This window comes from Calidris pugnax, unplaced genomic scaffold (genome assembly GCF_001431845.1).
Source record: "Calidris pugnax isolate Ruff unplaced genomic scaffold, ASM143184v1 scaffold38, whole genome shotgun sequence".
NCBI lineage: Eukaryota > Metazoa > Chordata > Aves > Charadriiformes > Scolopacidae > Calidris > Calidris pugnax.
The window spans coordinates 4,040,800-4,062,435 of record NW_015090995.1 but is presented as its reverse complement, the minus strand read 5'-3'; the positions used below and the strand labels follow the sequence as shown (position 1 = coordinate 4,062,435).

The window sequence follows — 21,636 nt, the reverse complement described above, 5'->3', positions numbered from 1 at the left end:
AGCAACAAACCTTCTGCAGTCTGTGTTTTGCAGGGAGGAGAGGCCTTGGAGTTATTTTTAGACTGCAGAGCTTTATCACCGAAAAAAACATGTACAGAACAGCCATTGCAAACTTGCAATTATCCCGAACTCTCATTTGAAGAGAGCACTGTGAGCTGTGAAAGGGCCAGGTAAGAACACCAATAAAATTGCCAGATATTTTTTTTTTTAAGTGTTAGAGCACTGTGAGCTGTGAAAGGGCCAGGTAGGAACACCAATAAAATTGCCAGATTTTTTTTTTTTTTAAGTGTCCTCCAGACAAAAGTACAGGAGTCGGGAATGGTTACAGTGATGTGGGTTTTTTACAAGAATACAGCTGCTAGAAATTTTGGGCAGTATCCACAGATCCCATCACTTGAACCACCAGGGAGAAGTTTGCTTCTGTGTTATTAAAATGAGCGACATTTAACAACAAATTAGAAGCAAAGAGCTCTATTCTTTCTTTCCCATCCCTCGGATATGCTGGAGGTCACAGCATTTCACAAACTGCTACAGTTACACATAAAGAAAACTGAAATCCCCACATATTGATACTCCAATTCCCATCAGTGCTAAGTGTGGCAATAAATGTTTTACTCCAGGTGAACTCCTAGTTTAATGACACCCTACAAAGGGTGATAGAAAACCTCCTCAAAGTACAATTTTGTGATCATTAGTTGCGTGGCCTTTGGGGACAGTGACAGCAGCGTTTTGGGCCAGGATAGCTGCAAGATGAAATAAAGAAAATGTGGCCAGGCTCTATGAATTGCGGACTATTTCTTCAGGTTGAATTCTCAAGGACTTAAAGCAGTAACTTATCAATGCCTAATTAATTGCAGAAGTTCATTATCTATGATACAGTCAGGTAAAACCAGTAGGAATTACACGACTGCAAGACAATTTCAAAGAAGCTGTTTGTGGCTCATTTTGTGTATTTAAAAACCTCTAAACACAATGTTAATTTTTGCAAAAGCTAAATTAATATGCATAATGTCATCACATAGATGCTGAAAGTTCACAGGAGACTAATTACAGAATTAGGTACAAAACACCCATTATAAATGTAAAAACTCTCAGAAATTAAATGGCCTGTTAGAACAGTCCCCACTTGGGTTTTAACAGCGATCGAGAAGACAGAAAAAGCCACCTTTGTGTTTGCAGTTCAGAGTATCCACAACGATTATGATTTTTTTTTTAATCTCAGAACATGGCCAAAGGCTATTTCCAACAGAAAAAAAGAAACAGAAGAAAGTACTGCTGCAAATTCTGAAAACAAGTGCAGAAAACGCTGATTACAGCTATCATGATAATTTCCCTCATTGAGTTTGGGGCGAGACCAGTCGTACTGGCTACACCTGCAAGAAGTCAATGCCTCTTCCCACATAAAGCCACGACCATCATTTCACTTTTGAAATGGCATCGATTCACAATTCGGCCAAAGGGAAAGAGACTGAGCACAGCGTGCTTGAAAGAAAGGGTGAAGGAAATCAATTATTAGTATCTTTGTGGACTAGAAGTGTGCAAGGCAAAAAAGCAGAAAGGTTTATCTTCAAGTGAAGAAGATATTCAAGTGAAGGAGACCCCTTGAATGGTCTTGAAAGGGATACCCATGAAAAATTAAGAAACTTGCTCCAACTCGGTGATGTTGACGCATCATCTCTCCCAACCTCCGACTCTAATAGCTGGGGACCTGTCCCAACTGCAGAGCTCGGTGTGGTCACAGCTGGCCAGGCAGCAGAGCTCCCCTTTCCCCTGCTGGCCTTGACTCCGGGCAGCCCTCAGCTGCGGCACCCGGGCTTCTCTTTGTGCTGAAAAAAGCTACAATTTCTCTTAATGAGAACCGATTGACTGTAAAAACCACAGACAAACAGGCAATGGGGGGGTGCCTGGCCTGTGCTGCTGCTGCTGTGGGGTACGGCCGGGCCTGGGGCTCCTCAGGGAGGCCGTGACATGGCACCCCGAGGCACCGGTGGCAGTTTTAACGAGAAGCACCCAAATAGCGACGCCTGTTCGGTGTGAGGCGGCGGTGACGCCGGTACAGCATGCCACCGGGGGTACCGCATTACGCCGCGGTGCTGCGGCCCCGGCGGGTGACGCCTGCTCGGCGCAGGGCAGGCCCCGGCAGAGGAAGAACGCGGCGGCGGCACCAGCGGGTGCAAGGCACAGCGGAATGCTGAGGTAACCCTCACCCCGCCGCCGCGGGGCTGCTTATCCATCGGGATCGGGTGGCGACGTGGGGGGGAACGCGGGGGCGGGCGCCCGGCGGCGGGAGCGGGGCCGTTTTTCTCTCCTCCCCCCCCCTTCGCCTCTCCTCAGGGCCGCCTCTGAGGAGGGGAGCCATCATGGCCGCCGGAGAGGAGGAGAGGGGGGGTCTCCCCGGGGTGGGGGGGAAATTGACTGCCAATCACGCGACCGGCGAACGCAGCGACCAATCGCAGACCGCCTCTTGCCCTGCGCCCCACCCCCTGGCGGGACTAGCGAGCGGCCGCGCGCGCCCCTCTCCCTCCCTCCCCACCAGGGGCCGCTGGTGAGGCGGTGGGCGGGGCGGGAGGGAGAGCCCGGGCTACGCCCACCAGCCTTTGGTGCCGTTGCGGGGGTGGGCTTGACCCCGCCCCCGGACGCCAGAAAACCAATAGGAAGCGTGCGGGGGCGTGTCCGAGGGGCGGGGAGCCTATAAAGGGCCCTCGCGGCGGGCGGGAAGGGGTAAGATGGCGGAGTAGGTGCGCGTCGGCGTGGCCCGCGCTTACCGTGCCGCGTCCCCGCGCAGGAGGCGGGTGGATCCCCGTGGGGCGGCCGGCCGCGGTGCGAGGTGGAACGGGAAGGAGGAGGAAGGCGCCGCCGCTGCCGCCATGCCCAACATCAAGATCTTCAGCGGGAGCTCCCACCAGGACCTGTCCCAGAAGATCGCCGACCGCCTGGGCCTGGAGCTGGGCAAGGTGGTCACCAAGAAGTTCAGCAACCAGGAGACGTGGTGAGGCCGGGGGCGGGGCCGCACTACAGTTCCCGGTGGGCAGCGGGGCGCCGCAGCGCCTCGGCTCCGTGCGGCCGCCGCGCGGGGGCTGCTGGGGTTTGTAGTCCGTGGCGGGGGGTGGGCGATGGGGCCGCGGCCTGGCGCGGATCTTAACCACAAGCAGACTTAACCACCCTTCTGCTTAGGGAAATCTTACTATGGCGTCCTCTGAGCTCAGGATATCAGCAAATGAAGAGGCACAGAGGTTTCTGCAGGATTCCAAGTGGCGGCCGTGTTCGGCCCCGGGGGAGGGGGGCGGGCGGGCGGCGGCTCGACGGGGGCCGCACTGGAGATATTCACTGGGCGCTGCTGGGCCGGAGACCTCCAGCGCATCCCGCCCTTCCCCGGCGGGCAGGGCCGGGTCTCCCGTGGGCGTCCTTCAGGCGAGGGGCCGCTGATGGCTCCCCGCCCGCAGCCCCTCCCCGGGCCGCGCTTTACCGAGTGAGGGGGAGCGGAGACAACCGGCCCACGGGAGCCCCGGGGGTGGGCTCCGCTGCGGGGAGCGGCCGGGTGAGCCATGTGCGGGCGGTTGCGCGGCCCCGGCCATGCCGCTGGCGGGTGTAATGGCCTGGCTGCTCCCCGGGGGGGTTGAGGGGACGGGGTCCGTGTCACCCGGCCGCCGTGACAGGGACCGGAGCGGCGAGGGTGGGCCGCCGGGGGGCTCGTCCCCACCACCCCAAAAGCTGGGAGCGGGTGGGAATGCAGTGGTTTGCCTCTTTCATGCTGGGTCCAGGCTGAGGTGGCTCGACCCCCGGCAGGTTTTGTGCTTAAATGCCTTTAAACGACTCTGAAGAGCATCAGAGCCTTAAAGGTGTTGATTCAAGGTCAGAGGCTGGCACCCCCTCGCAGCCCATGATGCTGGTGTAGTCTCTGTTCCCCCCCCTCCAAGCTCTGAAACCTAATATTCATCTGGTTTTGTATCTCTGTGCTTTGTAAGTCTTGCCGTCATCCTACCTGAAGAAGCTAAAAGAGGGGCTAAAAATTATTCAGGGATCTTAAAACTTGGTTTAGAGAAGTACACTAAGCATGTGTGCACCACGCAGTGTAATACAAAGAACCTTGAATGATTGCTCCAACCCACTCCTTTCTTCTGGAGACGGTAACTTTTATATTTTTTGTTCCAGGAGAATCCAGGATGTACCCGTGACGTAGAGTATTATGTTTCCATTGCACGGGTATTGATTGTAACTGAAAACTTGGGAGGTAGCACAAAGAGTTGTAGAGGAGAGTTGTAAAAAGTCTGTTTGATTTATAGCCATGGCACTCTTCTCGTTGCTCTATATTAACTGCTCTTATCCATCCAGTTGGCTGGCCAGCAGGTAATCTGACTTTAAGACCTAATAGACCTCTTATTTATTATATCTCCATAAACTGAGAGGAGATGCTGCCCAGAAAAAAGTAAGATTGTTTTAACAGAATAGTTCATTGATACTTTTGCACAATAAATGTCTTGAATCAGCTTAATATTAGGCTGTTAGCAAGTACAGTTAGAGATGACACTTGTATGCCAACTGTGATTAAGTCAGACGTTTCCCTAGCAGAAATTTCTCACCTTGGCTGAAATTCTTCATGAGAGATTGGTGTGTGCTGTAAGTCAGGGTACAGTACAGATGACAGCAGTTTGCTGGTGGATATTGAGAAGTAAGACTACAAATACCTAGCGGTCAGCAAAAACATGTTGAAGAAGAGAGGAGGAAGATCAGAGAATGAAGGATTAAAATTAGAAGTCTACCCTAAGGCGTTCTCTAAGGAATGGGATGGGTGATTCTGTCTGCTTGTTCCACAAGTTCATTGTGGCAGCAGTCGGCAGAGGGGGTGAGCATCTCCAGTGGGAGAGGAAAGAAACCATGGAAGAGCTTTGTCCTCAGTGGACTTGACTTTTGGTTACTTCCAAATCCATGGCAGGCTTCTCTAAATGGAAATCTTGGAAGTACTTAGCAGTTAATCCATTCCTACAAGAGGCCTGATGCAGCATCACCCCGAACAAAACCTCAAACTGAAGATTTCCTTCCAGCTCTGCCCCTGGTGCAGGTGTCTTCATGCACGTGCTGAACCTGGCGGTTTGCTGCTGGCAAACAGGACCTTTGGCTTCTATTCAGTCCCTTCATCAGCAGGGATTAGTGTGCATTACATCCAGGAGGAAATTAACCCCAAAAGCCTTTCTGAAGTGAAATGCTGGAGGGCTTCTCTGTTCGAGCCAGGGAATAGCTGTTATGACTCTAAATCTAATAATCAGCTGCAGGATAGCTTCTGGTAGGAGTTTAGCTCTGCTTTCTCTGCTGACTGGCCATCATCTTTGCTTCCTTTGAACGCTGCTGCTTTTAGCTGAGGTGATTGTGCTTCTGATTCTGGGGGAATAAGGCCTGTTCTGGGTGTTTACACGCTCAGCTTGTGTCGAGATGGAGAGTGCAGGCTGAGTGCTTTTAGCCTTACTGGCTGAACCATTAAATTTGATCAGTGAGCGATGTAAAATAGCTACTGAGCAAATAAGCAGCAGTGTTCCTGCTCAACACCCTTGATGATGTGACACTGTCACCCGCAGACCCTTGGGAATGCAGTCCCTTGATTGCTCTGCAAGACGTATGTAATGGCTGTGTTTTAATTCGTATTTGGATACAACTCTCCTTTCCCCATCTGTTCCCAGCGTGGAAATAGGTGAGAGTGTACGCGGGGAGGATGTCTACATTGTGCAGAGTGGCTGTGGTGAAATCAATGACAATCTGATGGAGCTCCTTATCATGATAAATGCCTGTAAGATTGCCTCAGCCAGCAGAGTCACAGCTGTCATACCCTGCTTCCCTTACGCTCGGCAGGATAAGAAGGACAAGGTAAGGGATGTGGTTTAAAGGTTTCTGCTGGGGAGGTGAATGCACACCTTGAAAGTCCTGACTGCTCAACGGGGATTCGATGAAGTTAAATATGTAGAGGAGGAGATAAAACTTATTTTAATTCCTTTAAACCTCAGGGCATCGAACTGCAAATTCATCTCTTCATAAAAATCTAGATCTTCTTGAAAACACACCAAGCTGTAATCACCAGCTGATGAAGAGATGCCATGTTAATGAGTGCTACTTTTAGTAACTGCTTGTGAATCATTGCCTAGCAGTGGAAGACTGACATCTTGATGAGGGAGTTGAACTTGTCTTAAATACTGTTTCTTCTTGTACTAGAGTCGAGCCCCGATCTCTGCCAAGCTGGTTGCAAACATGCTGTCTGTGGCAGGTGCAGATCATATAATCACCATGGACCTGCATGCATCTCAGATTCAGGTAGGAGCTAAAATCAGGCAAGTACTTGCCTGCTCCACTCTGAGCCTCTTTACTGCCTTGTGGGCTTTGCTTTCCAGCCATCTGCTCTTTTTTTAGACACAACAGTGATCAGGACTTGAGGATGTAGGACTGGAGGGGACTTGTAGCATCAGTCAGAAGAGGGTGGGGAGATGGGTAACAGGTTCATCTGTAAATGAAATTATGCTTAGTCTGATCAAGAGCAGCTACAATGAGTCCTGTGTCAATGAATGTTGGGCTAGTAAATGATCTGTGCAGCTTTATTGTCATGCAGTGGCACTGTGTGGTGTTAACTGGTCCTTTGAGGAGTTTGAGATGGACAGTGGCTTTATCTAGAGCTTTCTTAAATATTGAGTAGAGCTTCCTGATGTTTATTGAGTTGTCAGGGAGAGGTGAGCAGTGCTCTGTTAGACACAGTGGGTGGTAATACTGCTGCCCTGGGATTGGCTCTACCTCCAGATGTGCTGGCACAGCTGCTTGTGAGGGTTCAGTCAACCAGGATGGTGATCCGATAGCTTTCTGCCAGCAAGATGGGCAATCCCACTTGTATCCATTCAGTGCCACTCTTCCTTCTAAGCTGGCTTTGGTTCTCTCCCAAGCTTCTGGTGAGTTGAAAAATTATTCATGGGTTTTGCTGGTTTAGTGAACAGGACACTCTCACAGAGCAGTTGAAACCTTGACCAGAGCTGTGTGAGAGAAGTGTCAAGTGTGTGTACCAGGGAGACAAGGGACAGCAAGCTGTCAAATTATCAGTCTTGTCTCTTTACACCTTGAGCAAGTGCTTTGAGACCAAGAACCAACTCAGTGTAACTGGGAGGGGTGTGGTAGAGAGAAAGATATCTATTGTATTGCTGCGAACACTTTGGATCCAGAAGGGTAAGATATCTGCTGCCTGGTGAAGTAGGTAGCCTGGCTGTCACTTTAACAGTTGAAATTGCAGCCATTCACACTTCAGTATAATTTTTTTTCCAGTATAATTGCCCAAAAATACTTTGTCTCAAGTGGGGAAAAAGCTATTGGGACATAGCTGAGAAGACTTAAAGATCATGAAATAAAAGAACAGAGCCCAAGAGAGTATGCCTTCCCTAAGGGGCTTGAAGTTGCCATGTTTGTCGTAGGGTTGACCTTTCACCAGCAACAATGGTGAGATTTGGTTGAATAATTGGGTTTGTGTATATAAGCTTCCAGCATCTGGCTGGTTTCAGCCTGGTCCTTGCAGTTGCTGGGTTGCTGAGAGCGGAAGGAGTGACGGTAGGAAGGATCTGTTACCCCAATACCTTGAAGTGTTCCTCTTGAGTAGCTGCCCCCACTCTCTTTGCCTATTAGACCCTGTCGAGGATTAACTTCTGGCTTTTAGTGACCTTTGAGGTTTATCTGGAGGAGTCTGCCGGGTCAGTATAAAGTTGAGGAACCACCTGCAATTAGTTTAAAAACAAATGTTTTCTGTAGATGCAAACAGTGTGGGTAATGAGCTTTAAAGATTGACTTTGTAAACAGGCAGCTCACTGCTCTGGAAGTGAACGCGTTTGGTGCTGGTTTTCTGCGCCCCCGTAGGACAGAACTAGTTCCATGTTGTGAAGGTGTCAGATGTAAAGTGTTATTTATGCTGCTAAACTATTTCTAGCTCTGAAGACTTCTTACATTACTGTTCTGTGTATCCCAAAGGCTACTGCCCTTGCATTAAGGGAAGTAGAAAGGAAGGCTGAAAGCTGTGGAAGGGTGGTGGCTGTGTGCCTGGTTGTACAGAAGGCTTCTTCCAGCTGTTTTTGGAATGTGACCTTCAGCTACATCTGTACTTGTTGTCTTCCTTGCAGGGTTTTTTTGACATCCCTGTTGATAACTTATACGCTGAGCCTGCTGTACTGAAATGGATCAAAGAGAATATTGCAGAGTGGAAAAACTGCACCATTGTTTCACCAGATGCTGGTGGAGCCAAGAGGTAAGTTGTCAGGCAGCTCACTTGAGGTGCTGCTTCTGTATCTGCTTGAGTCCTTGCCACCTTATTCTTAAAACAAATTCCCTTTGCCAGTCTGCCTTCTGTAAGACAGTCTGTGGCAGCTAGTGAAGAATTGTCAGTCTTCCTAGAGAATGTTTAGAAGGTTTCTTGGGCTACATGGAGAATTAAGTAGCTTCTAGAGTCACAGCTGCAGAGGTAGGAATTGCTTGATTACTACTTCCTTTGGACTAAATAAATTTTATGTAAAAGGATAATTATGCAGACTAAAGGAGGGAATCACGTAGTTCATAACCCAATGCCAAGACGGGGTTACTGCTGCTGGTTAATGTTACATTGTTGTCGAGGCTGTTTTTCTTAGTCTATTGGGGCATTTTGCTCCTGATTTGAATTTCTAGCTGAGACATAAGCCTGCTGCTGCTTTTCCTCTTCCCTGAGAGCACGGAAGATAGATGGTTCCTTTCCAAAAAGCAGCAGCATATGTTATAGCACATTTCCACTTAGATAGTCTGACGATCTCCCATCTTTCTGCAGCTAAATATGCTGCTTTGCGGGCAGTTCAGAATGTTCTCAGGTGCCTGTTAGGAGGAACAAGGCTGTGCCTTGATGCTTCTGTATAAGGGCTACATGTGAACAGCAAAGGGACACAGATGTCTTCTTTAATCCAGGACTGAAACACCAAAATGCTGGTGTAGTCTGACCTCATTCACATTCCTCCAGGGTTACTGCTGCTGGTTAATGTTACATTGTTGTCGAGGCTGTTTTTCTTAGTCTATTGGGGCATTTTGCTCCTGATTTGAATTTCTAGCTGAGACATAAGCCTGCTGCTGCTTTTCCTCTTCCCTGAGAGCACGGAAGATAGATGGTTCCTTTCCAAAAAGCAGCAGCATATGTTATAGCACATTTCCACTTAGATAGTCTGACGATCTCCCATCTTTCTGCAGCTAAATATGCTGCTTTGCGGGCAGTTCAGAATGTTCTCAGGTGCCTGTTAGGAGGAACAAGGCTGTGCCTTGATGCTTCTGTATAAGGGCTACATGTGAACAGCAAAGGGACACAGATGTCTTCTTTAATCCAGGACTGAAACACCAAAATGCTGGTGTAGTCTGACCTCATTCACATTCCTCAGTGTTTTAAGCTATCTGTTACAAACAGCCCAGAGACACTACCACTGTGGGTTGCTGTATGTCTTCCTGTAGCTGCTTTGTGGCCCATGCATTGGACAAGACCTTTTATATATTTATCTACTTCTCTAGCTTGTTGCATAATGAAAAAATGAAAAAAAAAAAATGAACTGTATGAGGGGCCAAGTCAGCCAGCAATAATCTGTCTCCTGAAAAAAAAATATCTTCAAAAGCCACTTCAACTGAAACATGTCGATACTAGCTGGTGTGATATCTTATGGAGATAACTGCAGAACTAAATACTTTAGTAAACAGTTTAGTTTAACAATCTCATGTAGGACTCCCAGGGTGCTAAGTCTGATCTACTGAGGCTAAAAGTCTACTCCTCAAGTGTAGAATTTCTTAGGGGCGTGGCTATTTTGTCCTTTTTCGCTTTTAATGCTTTTAAACTCTTAACTATTCATCAGTATCAATGCACAAAGTTTGGGTCCCTCTAGTAAGGTTGGACTTGCATCTCTTGGATGTGTGTTCCTGCCACTGTCCTTGTGCTGGCACTTGTATACATGACAACTGAATGCTTACATGAGTGCAAGCAGATCCCTGTCATAGCATAACTTCAGGCTTTCCAGTGTAGTATTATAAAAATGACAGCTTCCCAAGCGTTCTGATCACTTCAGGTTTACCAAACTTGCTGGTTAAGGCTCGTTTTGAGCTTTAAATGCAAATTAATTTACAGTGGTCAGGATGAAAGACTGTTTTATCTTAATCGAGTTGTTGTTGTCATCAGGAGAAGTTGATCAGAGACTGCAGTTTAACCTCTTGAAGGGAAACTAAGGTGTCAGTGTCTTCTATGAATTGCTTGGGAGCGGAAACAGATGTGGTGGCAGCTTCTCCTGCTGCAGTTTGTGCTTAATAGCTTTAAAAGAGATTGGATGGAGGCCGTTGTGTGGAGTTAAGTGTTGTTTGGAAACTGTTCTCTCTTCAGAGTGACCTCCATTGCAGATCGATTGAATGTAGACTTCGCCCTCATTCACAAGGAGCGCAAGAAGGCCAACGAGGTGGATCGCATGGTGCTGGTGGGGGATGTGAAGGACAGAGTGGCCATTCTGGTCGATGACATGGCAGACACGTGCGGTACCATCTGTCATGCTGCGGACAAGTGAGTAGGGCTGAGGGATTCTTTCCTAAACCTATTGTTGGCAAATGCTTTGTAATGAGTTCGTCAGATTATTTGCATGTCACGTTTCACAAAGTAACATACAGTTTCTTGATTATCTAGTTCTCAAGTATGAATAATTAGAAGACCACAGTGTGGTTTTTTTTATTTGAAAAATGGTTATGTTGAAAATGTGTCTTCCACTAGACCACCACCGACTATGCTGGGTAGAACTAAGTGCTGCCTGGTGCATCAATTTAATGCCATACATCTGAATTTCTATTAGAAATAAGCTTTTCAAGCTTTGATATCTTTCAAACCTTCTGTACTAGAAACTAGAAATATGCAACACTCAGGATTAAATATCTGCTGTTGGCAAAAATCACAGAAGTTGATTTGTAGGATCTAGTCCAAATGTCCCAGGGCTATGGACAATTTTTTTTTCCTCAATGTGTACTTTGCCTGTGGTGGATTTTATTGTATTTGTTAAATTGTTTTCTTTCCCCAAATCAATAGTGGGCTGGAGGGGGAAATAAAAGGTAGCCTGTCCCCTAAGCATATGGTATTGTTTCCTTAAGTGCAGGGCACTTGGGAAGCATAAAGTCAGTTTAATACTTGCCAAAAATTTCTTATCCTTCTCCTTTTTCCCCTCCTTGTAGGCTTGTGTCAGCTGGAGCCACCAAAGTTTATGCCATCTTAACTCATGGGATCTTTTCTGGGCCGGCAATTTCTCGGATCAACAATGCCTGTTTTGAGGCAGTTGTAGTCACAAACACAATACCCCAGGAGGACAAGATGAAGCAATGCCCTAAAATCCAGGTGACCATCTGCCTTCTCTTCTGTCACTCCTTGGGGACCGAAGCACTTGTCTGTCCTCCTCTTGGTGGGGAAAATCCCATAACACTTTCTGGGCTTACAGCAGTTTCACTGCCACTGGAATCAGTGGTTCTCTTGTTCCTGTCACTGTGGGATAACACACCTTTTACACTGATAAAAATGCAACTTCTAATCCAGCTCATCGTAAACAGTTCACTTACCTAGTGGGTTGTTTTTTTTAGCCCTTTAAACAGCATGTCCCTTCCTTTTGTGAAGCAAAGTAGTTCTGGGGAAGGTGAATGCTTCATGTCTAGTCATAATGACAGTGCAGCTGAGGTCAGGAGGGAGTGAAGTCTTGTCCCATGGACATGACTTGCTGGTTTTACTAAGAGCAGTTGACGCAGCTCCACGGTACAACATTCAGATACTTGCCAAAGATAAACAAAAGGGCTTTGCCATCCATATGAAAGCTTAAAGCTGGTCTCTGGATGCTCACTCTGTGTCTTGGGTTTTCCATTTAGGTAAAGCACTGTGGCATTTTGTTTCCCAAGCCGAGGCTGACTTTCCTGGAAGGAAAATAAATGCTCTATACAACTTGGAGCTAGGCAGAACTTGAGGATTTCCTGTGTTAATGGGTAGCTGGACATTGCAGCTTTACATGAGTATCCAGGGATAATAGCTCCATCAGAAGCTTCAGGTACTGCTGTAGTGTACACACAGCCAGGAACATCCTAAATATTAGCTTCCCAGCAGAGATACATAGGACACAAGGATTTGGGGAAGTTGTGGAAAGTGACTGCCTCTGCTAAGACTCGAGGGATAATAGCTCCATCAGAAGCTTCAGGTACTGCTGTAGTGTACACACAGCCAGGAACATCCTAAATATTAGCTTCACAGCAGAGATACATAGGACACAAGGATTTGGAGAAGTTGTGGAAAGTGGCTGCTCTGCTAAGACTCAGCTAGTACTGTGGTGTCACTGTAGCAGGTTCTCCAGCACTGGGGTTCTGGAGAAAAGGAAGGTCAACTTGTTGAAGCTGCAGTGAATTTTAAGTTGCTTTTGAAAGTAAGGTGTAAGCAGATTGCAAACTGCTATTGGTTTGCATTTTTGTTCAACACTTAACTTCTGGGTGATGGTCCTGCAACTGAGCACATGTAAAAGATGTCTGATGCTTCCACTTCTTTCCAAGCTCTGCACTACAGTGAACGTAGGCAAAATGTGCTAAGACTCGGCTAGTACTGTGGTGTCACTGTAGCAGGTTCTCCAGCACTGGGGTTCTGGAGAAAAGGAAGGTCAACTTGTTGAAGCTGCAGTGAATTTTAAGTTGCTTTTGGAAGTAAGGTATAAGCTGATTGCAAACTGCTATTGGTTTGCATTTTTGTTCAACACTTAACTTCTGGATGATGGTCCTGCAACTGAGCACATCTAAAAGATGTCTGATGCTTCCGCTTCTTTCCAAGCTCTGCACTACAGTGAATGTAGACAAAATATTAAACTGGTAATCAGTATGTAAATAGCTGCAGCCAAATATGGCAATAGAGTAGTTTTTCAGGCTTTGACTTAACACCTCACTCTTTTACACTAACATCTGATGTTCAGTGCTGGGAAATACAGCACTAAAGGTTTTGTCATGATTCTCGTGCTCTGTCTGCTCTGCAGCTCAAGGTTTTTTCTTTCCTTCCTTTGAAAGCAAACTATCCCGAAGAAAGAAAATGTTAAATATGGATTTCAGTTAGTTTCAGAGCTAGGGTTTTACTGGGATGCAATTTTCCCTCCTGTTGATTATGTTACCCCACCAGGTGGAGCCAACACAACGGCTGGGTCCTGGGCTGCAGCAGTCTTTCTTAGGCTGCTGGCTGTGACTGTAAAGCCTCATGGCTCAAGGGAAGCCATCTGGTCTTGATTTAGACTCCTTTAACTTCCCTGCAACCTACACAAAGTGAATAAGATGGTCCTAAGGTAAAAAAGGCTGAGCTTAGGGAGTCTCGGCAAAGAAAGGGACAGCAGAATGTTAAGAATTTGGGTGATGTGTTTACTTGTTAAGTTCTCCCTGACTTACCAGCTCTTCTTCCAGCCTTGATGTCTTTTCTCAATGCTGATGCCTCTTTCTTTCCCTCCAGGTGATTGACATCTCAATGATCCTTGCGGAGGCCATCAGGAGGACTCATAATGGGGAATCTGTCTCCTACCTATTCAGCCATGTCCCTTTATAACAACAGATGCCAGCTGCTGCTTGTATGGCTTTTTTTTTTTTTTTTTTTAAAAAACCAAAAGTTGTTCGGCTTGTTGTAAAGTTCAGTAGAAGACTCTGCTTGTTCCAGTGCAGTTCTCCACAGCTTCTCCTGCTTAAGTCAGGCTTACTGGCTCTGATCCCAACGCTGGGAGGCTGGGGAGGGAAAGCTCATCTCTGTAACACTCCAACTCCACCAGCACCCCTGGTCGTTGGGGCTCATCAGTAGTATTGACTCAATCCTGCAGATCTGTGGAGAGCGGGACTGACACATGGCTAATTGCCACCATTATTTTGATTGGGGGGGGAGGGAGGGGAGGGAGAGGGAGAGGGTTTGTGTGTGGGCAGGGTTAGATGATCTGGCATGCGCAACCTAAATGGTTTGGGAAGTAGAGCTCCCTAGGACACGTTGATCTGGATCTACAGCAAGAGCCTGAGAGACTGCTGGCTGTCTTACCACTCCGTACCTGACGGAAGCCCTCGAAGAGTGATGGGGAAGGCTTGTATCTTGGCCAAGCTTGACCCTAGGTGAGGCCCTGGGGGACACCTGGGAGGTGGTTCTGCTACAGCTTCCTCCCATGAAAGGAGATCAGTGTAGCTTAACAACTTGAATTCGTCTTGATTGTTGATGAAATTAAATGCCCTTTAGCGTGCTACGCAGCAAAGCGAAGGTGAGGGCGTAGTGTGTGCAGGACTGCCTTGCTGTGTTACCTTAGTGGTGAAGGTGCATCCTGGACAAGCTTTCTCCTCCCTCTTATGCAGAGGACTCATGGTAGTTGTGTGCTTTAGTTTCTAGTGTAGGCTAAAACCAGTTTCACAGCTCGCTGTTAGCCTTGCTAGCGGTTAGAGGACTGCTGTCGTGTACTATAGCTGCACCTTGACTTGCTGTGCAAATCCTTGGTCCTTTTTTTTTTTTTACCAGTACACCAGTAAACTGAGCCTCTTTATCCCATAGCAGCATGGTTGTTGGATCTAGCAAGTGCCTGCTGAAGACGTTGGGGTGACCCAGTACGCAACAGCTTTGTGTCTTTGCCTCCCATTGCTCGCAGTCCTGTTGCCCTGTGAGTTACTGACACAGTCTGGTTGCGTGTCCTGGTCACTCTCTGCCTTGCTTTGAAAGCGTTGCTCCTTGCAAAAGATCTTAAACCTAAGGAGCATAGGAAGTGGTGGGACTACAAAACCTGAGGAAGCCCTCGGAGCGAGTGTGACGTTGCTAACGAGCGCTTAAGGCAGTGGGTTGAAGAGGCTGGTGATACATAGTACTGGAAAAAAAAAAACAAAACAAAACTCTAGATATAACGCCAACCTGTCAGGCAGAAAAGTGCCTGAAAGAAAAATACCAAAACTAGAGCTGGCTGAGGCTCCCGGATGTAATACGTATCATCTGAAACTTGAATAATTAGTAACTGTACCAGACAATCGTAAGGTAAACTGTTCAGTCTCTCTTGGACTCTTATGAGGTTATAGACCAAGCTGTTTTATGCTCTGGTTTTTATAAGCAATCCTCTTTTATTTGTTTTTGAGCTGGAGGAAGGGGAGAAAAAGGGAAAAGAAGGAACTTGACACTTTTTGCTAGAATAACCAGCATGGCTGTGAGGGGCTGGGGGCTGGGGTATACCTGGAACTAACTGAAAAACCTGGTTAAGACCTAGGGAAGTTCTTTTTTTAGTTGTGCCTTTTACTGAAGACTTCTCTCCCTTCCCAAAACTCCTGTCCTGTGTTAACGTTAACACTTCTATTACAGTGTAGGGTTTGTTGTTTGGTTTGGTTTTTTTATTTTTTTTTTCCTTTTTGTATAAGAATCAGTGTTTGTCTGGAAAGTGTGTGTGTGTTTGTCTCTTGCTTCTTTGCTTTGCATCCTGCACTGAGCTCTACCCAGAGTCTTGATTCCTGCCTCCTGTACCGGAGCCCCTGCTGCTGCCCTGCCAATGCCCTGAGAGCCAAGAGCCAGGACACCCCAGCAGCAGTGGGAGGACATTCCCCAGCAACATTCGTGTTCAAACTTAAGACCTGATGAAGGAATTAAACTTTTATTTAAAAACCATGGCCTCTGCCTATAAATGCTTCTTAAAAAAAAACCTTACAAAGGTGATGTGCATCTTCTCAGTTGGGTCACTTGTGAGGTAGAACAGGGAGTAATTTTAGTTGGAAGGGACCTTGGAAGGTCTGGTTTAACCATCATGGTTTAGCCCTCGTGCATTGGGGCTGAGTGTGAGGTTCAGCTTTGCTGTGCTAACATGGCATGAAAGAAAAAGCTTGGGACCAAGCTCCTTCTCTTACCAGGTAGTGGCTTTTGTCTGTATCCAATTTCCTAGGCTTGGAGGTGGTGGTGCAGTTTCTCTTGTACTGTTTAATTATGCATCTGAGCAGATCTCTTCACATGTTCAGGTAGGGGAAAACCTAAATAGTTTAGCAAGTACAAATGAAGAATTGCTAAGTATCTTGAACAGAGCTAATGATCAGAGGCAGCAGGAATATGTCCCGAGAAGCACTTGTTCTAACTAAACCATGATCCTTTCCCATTGCATATTGTAGACTGGGAAAGGATAAATGAAGTCAGAAGGATGAGGTGGCAGGTCCAGAGAAGGGTCTTTGGCCTTAGGATAGACTTCCAAGCCCAGATTCAACATTGCTTCAGGAAACATGACCATGGCTCAGGTAGACTTTTGCTGAGGATCAGTACTGTCATTCATCTGTTAAAAATACACAAGTTCACTTATTGACCAGTACTGAGATATATTTATTTTTTTCTTTAAATAGCAGAGGGGTGATGATGTGGGCCTTGTCAGGGTGATGTAGCAGACGTCACCTTCCTTAGAGAAGAATCAGAACATGAGCTTTACAGCCAAAAAAATGTACAAAGGTGACCATTGCTATTGGTTTGTATATTTGTATACTGATTTTTTAGTTACTTTAGTAAAACCTAGGGGGTGGAGTGCGGGAGGGCACAGATTTAAAGTGCTGTATGACAGCACTGGAGCTCTTAAGGTATGGGAACTGTCCCAAGGAGGTATCCAAGTGATAGGATGATGGGCAACAGGCACAAGCTGGAACATGGGAAGTTCCATTCTAACTAAACCATGATCCTTTCCCATTGCATATTGTAGACTGGGAAAGGATAAATGAAGTCAGAAGGATGAGGTGGCAGGTCCAGAGAAGGGTCTTTGGCCTTAGGATAGACTTCCAAGCCCAGATTCAACATTGCTTCAGGAAACATGACCATGGCTCAGGTAGACTTTTGCTGAGGATCAGTACTGTCATTCATCTGTTGGAATTTACAAGTTCACTTATTGACCAGTACTGAGATATATTTTTTTCTTTAAATAGCAGAGGGGTGATGATGTGGGTCTTCTCAGGGTGATGTAGCAGACGTCACCTTCTGTAGAGAAGAATCAGAACATGAGCTTTACAGCCAAAAAATTGTCCAAAGGTGACCATTGCTATTGGTTTGTATATCTGTATACTGATTTCTTAGTTACTTTAGTAAAACCTAGGGGTTGGAGTGAGGGAGGGCAAAGACTTGAAGTGCTGTATGACAGCACTGGAGCTCTTAGGGATGAGTGATACCCAGGGTATAGGAACTGTCCCAAGGAGGTATCCAAAAGTGCTGTATGACAGCACTGGAGCTCTTAAGGTATGGGAACTGTCCCAAGGAGGTATCCAAGTGATAGGATGATGGGCAACAGGCACAAGCTGGAACATGGGAAGTTCCATTCAAATATGAGGAAGAACTTCTTTCAGGTGAGGGTGACAGAGCCCTGGAACAGGCTGCCCAGGGACGGTGTGGAGTCCCCTTCTCTGGAGACCTTCAAGCCCCACCTGGATGCAGCCCTGAGTGATGTGCTCTGGGCAACCCTGCTTTGGCAGGGGAGTTGGACTAGGTGATCTCTGGAGGTCCCTTCCAACTCTGACAATTCTGTGAGGTCAAGCTATTCTGCTCTGAAAACCTTCAGTTCCCTGTCCAACTCTGACAATTCTGTGAGGTCAAGCTTTTCTGCTCTGAAAAGCTTCAGTTCCTTCCCTGAATTAAAAAAAAAAAAAAAAACCACAACCAAAAAAACAACTACTCCAATGTTTTCTAATTGCTAATCCTATTTGTAGGCAGGTTGTGAATGTTGGCTAGAAATTATTTGTGCTATTGGAGCAAGTATAGCTGCCTGTGTCCCATACATACAGTAGAATTAAAGCACTCTTCTCCCAGCCCAGGACAGTTGTGGATGTGGAAAGGTTGGGAGGACAGCAGAGATCCCAGTTTCTCCAAGTTTGGGAGTGATGCAGGGATGCTCATCCTTAGCCCAGGCAAGTTAAGCTCCAGCAGCACCAGTGGAGCCCTGGTGGGGTCTTGAACTGCCTTGCAGTGGAGGTGGCTCTCCCATCCTGGGAAGCTACTGAAGCAAGTATGGAACATGCAGGGTGAGGTGAACTCTGGTGTCTTCTCAGGCTTTCTTCACAGCTGCTGAAGAAATACCATAGAAAGCAAGTCATTACTCCCCAAAAAGAAAATCCCCAGCAGGTAATTTGCTGTGCTTTCTTTAGCTGGAGAGCTGGAAGAGCAGGACAGAGCTACAGCAGGTTGCTGTGCCTCAGGCAGAGCTGGAGCGTGGCTGCAGGTGTGTGGATCCTGGTGCCAGGAGCTGTCTCCTCTCCGTCTGCCTGCTGTAAAAGCAGCAGCAGAAGGTGAACCCATCCCTCAAAAGCCCTGCATTTCTGCATTTTAGCCCAGTTACCTGCCTGGCTGGGGATGCCTTGGGCTGGGCTTGCTATTTGTGCCTTGCAGGCAGCAGGACTTGTCTGCTCTTGGGAGCAAGACGAGACACATCCCAAATTGTTGTCCTGCTGCTTCTCCCTGTGCCTTACTAACGGACGGGTGATTTCTCCTCTCCTGGAGTCGGTGTTTCTATAATCTACAGAAAGCAGCTGCCTGTGGGCAGTGGGAAAGCAGTAAGGGTTAACAGAAAGCCCTTCTCTAAACTGCAAGGAGCAGCAAAATCCAGGGGCTGCATGAGCCCTGGTGTAAGAGGCAACAGCCAGGGAGTGCTGGCTGCCTTCCTGGGGCTCTCTGCTCCAGGAAAGGGTTGTGACAGGAGGCTGGGGTTCAAAATGAGCAGGAAAAAGTAAACTCTGGCCTTGCAGAGGAGGGGGCTGAGGTCCTGGGTGGCTTCGGTGGTGCCCTGCCTCTCCCTGCAGGCAGGAGGCTCATCAGATAGAGAAAACCTCCCGCATCCTCCTTCCTGTAAAACAGAATAAAGCCTTCCTGGAAATGGCCATCAGCGAGGCTGCATCTGAGCCCTGACAGCCTTCTTCTGGGGGAGATTTAAAACTCAACTAAAATGGCTGGCAGTCGTTCTTTTCTATTTCGGGTCAGGGCTGATTTTTTGCTCTCCCCTTATCTGGTGATGCCTCGGTTCTTTTGTTCTAAATTATTGAAAGCAGCAAAACCCAAACGCCCGAGAAAGAAGCAGGTTGTGCAGTTAGGGGAGGCTTTGCAAATTTTTCAGGGTGGGGGGGTGAAAAAAGCTCTTGCTGGGATATAAGCTCCTTTTTTTGTTCTTTGTGCAAGATGGGCTTTAAACGTTCTCCACCAGCAGCCCCACACCTTGCCCGCTGGAAACGCAGAGGCTTTGAAGCTGCTGTGGCCATGGGTGTAGGAAGATGGGGGTGGCTGTGGCTGGGCTCGGGGAAAGGGGAGCTCCTCTGTCCCCTGCCCGCGTGGCCACCAATGGTGGCTTTGTGCCCCAGACAAAGAACCCTGCCTGGGCTTTGCAAGGCGCTGCAGCATCCCTGGAGGAGATGCTGTGCTTTGGCTGGGGTGGGTGCAGGGGGAGGACGGGGAGCGGGTCCTCTCGCTGCTGGCTGGGGACAAAAAGCTACAGCAGATCGTGCAGCATCTGCAAAGGAGAAGCTTGTGGAGAAGAGGGAGGGAAAGAGGGAAGCTGAAGGGCTTTGCCAGGCGCTGCAGCATCCCTGGAGGAGATGCTGTGCTTTGGCTGGGGTGGGTGCAGGGGGAGGACGGGGACCGGGTCCTCTCGCTGCTGGCTGGGGACAAAAAGCTACAGCAGATCGTGCAGCATCCGCCAAGGAGAAGCTTGTGGAGAAGAGGGAGGGAAAGAGAGAGAAGCTGGGGTGGGAGGAGGGGGGAAGGCGGGCACAGCTGGAGAGTAAACACATGGTAAAACACTTGCCTGACTATTTGCATGAAGGCAAAAAGGATTTCCTGCTTTTGTTTGGAAATGGGGTGATGGGGTTTGTTGGGTTTTTTTTGGGGGGGTGGTTTTGTGGTTTTTTTTTTTGTTGTTGTTTCCTTCGGGCTGCGCAGGAAAAACCAGCCCTTTCTCAGCTCGGGGTGGGCTTTGGGATGCCGGCGCTGCAGGGTGGGCTTGAAGGATGCTCAGCCTCTGCCTGGGCTTGCTGCTGGCTCCACGGCACCCTCTGACCCCCCTTCTGGGGTTGGGGGGGCCACAGCACCAAAGCAAAGCTGCTCTGGGAGCAGCCTGGCCTGGGGCTTCTCCTGCAGCCACCCTCTGCCCCCGGGGCATGGAGAATGGAGGCTGTTTGCCATCCAGACCTCTCCCAGAGCAGCAACCACATCCTAAGACCTGGCTTTTGCCTTTTCTGTGTCTATCAACGGCTGGTATTTCTTTAATTCAGAGCCCACGTGCTGGCTGGGGCAGGAAGGTGGTGGTGTCCTCAGGGCTGGCCGCAAAGGGCCACCTCCGGCCAAGACCTGCTGTCGCTGGAGAGCACTAAGCCCTCCTCCCGAGCCAGCAGTCTTCTAGCTGGGGAAAAAAAAAAAAAAAGAAAACAACACAAAGCAAATGTTTCCTCGGGCTTGCTGGGGATTTTCTCTGCAAAATCTCCAGTAAGCCTGGAGAGAAGCCCGAGGCTGGGAGGAGGAGGAGGCTGGTGTGAGCGTTGCTGCAGCGCAGCTGCTACCCCTGGTGCTCTACAGCCTGTCCCTTCTGTCCCTTCTTGCCGTGACACCGGCATCTCAGTGGAAGGGTTCTGGAAAGCCCTCCAGGGGGGTCAGGCTGCTTTTTTTTCCCCCTTTCTCATTCCCTTCAGGACCTACAGGACTGACCATGTAGGAGAGCGTTGGCCATTCCTGAAAAGGGCTTAGGAACATGTTGTTTAGGTGGGTTTGGGTGGTTATCTATAAGCAAGAGCATGGCCTTCTCTTTGAAATAGAGCCATAGAATGGTTAGAGTTGGAAGGGACCTTAAAGATCATCAAGTTCCAACCCCCCTGCCCTGGGCAGGGACACCTCCCACTATGGCAGGTTGCTCAAAGCCCCATCCAGCCTGGCCTTGAACACCTCCAGGGATGGGGCATCCACAACTTCCTTGGCCAACCTGGTCCAGGGTCTCACCACCCTCACAGGAAAGAAATTCTTCCTAATAGCTACTGCAAGAGCTCCTAGGCATCCTGGCCTTCCAACCACTCCCCATCCTGGTGGCCAGCGTGCAGGTGTCCCCCTGGACCACCACTTGCCTTCCAGCTCCCCAGTCCAGCCGGGAACAAATGACCTGCCTGCACTTCCACCAGCTTTTTCCCCCCAAAAAAGGTATTTTTTCCCACGTGCCCCCAGCCCATGTGGTCTGTGCTGGCTGCCCCCCAAGCTTTCTGCACCCTACTGCTGCGATACAGCCAAGCCAGAGCCTTGATCTATGAGCGTGGGCTACTCCTTGCCCACCCATGGCTACTGCTGCTGGTGACCCAAAGTCCCCAGGAAGGACCACGGCTGGACCCAGCGTGGCCACGGGTCAAGCGTCTTCCACAGCTGCAAAAAATAGGGTGCTATTTTGATCCCAAAGGCTCGCTTTTTTTTTTTTAAACAGGTTCCACGGGGGTGTTGGGGTGGGGTGGCCAGTGGCCACACGCGTGGCTGTGGGCCACCTGCTTCTGGGGGGGTTTTGGGGCTGGGACGGTGGCCCTGGGGCTACCCGCTGCCGTGCGGACCACCCTCACCGCTGCAACCCGGGTGCGGGGAGCAGGGCCGCGGGTGGGTGCCCACGTCCGTGTCCCCCTGTCACGGGTGACGCC

General features: G+C 48.5%; 1 protein-coding gene across 1 annotated transcript; it reads left to right on the top strand.

Annotated features, from left to right (window-relative positions):
• The first annotated feature begins 2,710 nt into the window (after positions 1-2,710).
• PRPS1 (phosphoribosyl pyrophosphate synthetase 1) lies at positions 2,711-15,640 on the top strand. Its single transcript, XM_014955284.1, has 7 exons — positions 2,711-2,989; positions 5,673-5,856; positions 6,199-6,297; positions 8,130-8,254; positions 10,379-10,552; positions 11,209-11,368; positions 13,487-15,640. The coding sequence occupies exons 1-7, from the start codon at positions 2,868-2,870 to the stop codon at positions 13,577-13,579; spliced, it is 957 nt and encodes a 318-aa protein (XP_014810770.1). The 5' UTR covers positions 2,711-2,867; the 3' UTR covers positions 13,580-15,640.
• Positions 15,641-21,636: the final 5,996 nt, after the last annotated feature.

Excerpts from the sequence above, each read along its gene's own strand:
- PRPS1 (XM_014955284.1), top strand. The coding sequence starts at position 2,868 with ATGCCCAACATCAAGATCTTCAGCGGGAGCTCCCACCAGGACCTGTCC. Across the intron at positions 6,298-8,129 it reads TGCATGCATCTCAGATTCAG|GGTTTTTTTGACATCCCTGT; the intron begins GTAGGAGCTAAA and ends TCTTCCTTGCAG. Across the intron at positions 10,553-11,208 it reads ATCTGTCATGCTGCGGACAA|GCTTGTGTCAGCTGGAGCCA; the intron begins GTGAGTAGGGCT and ends CCCTCCTTGTAG.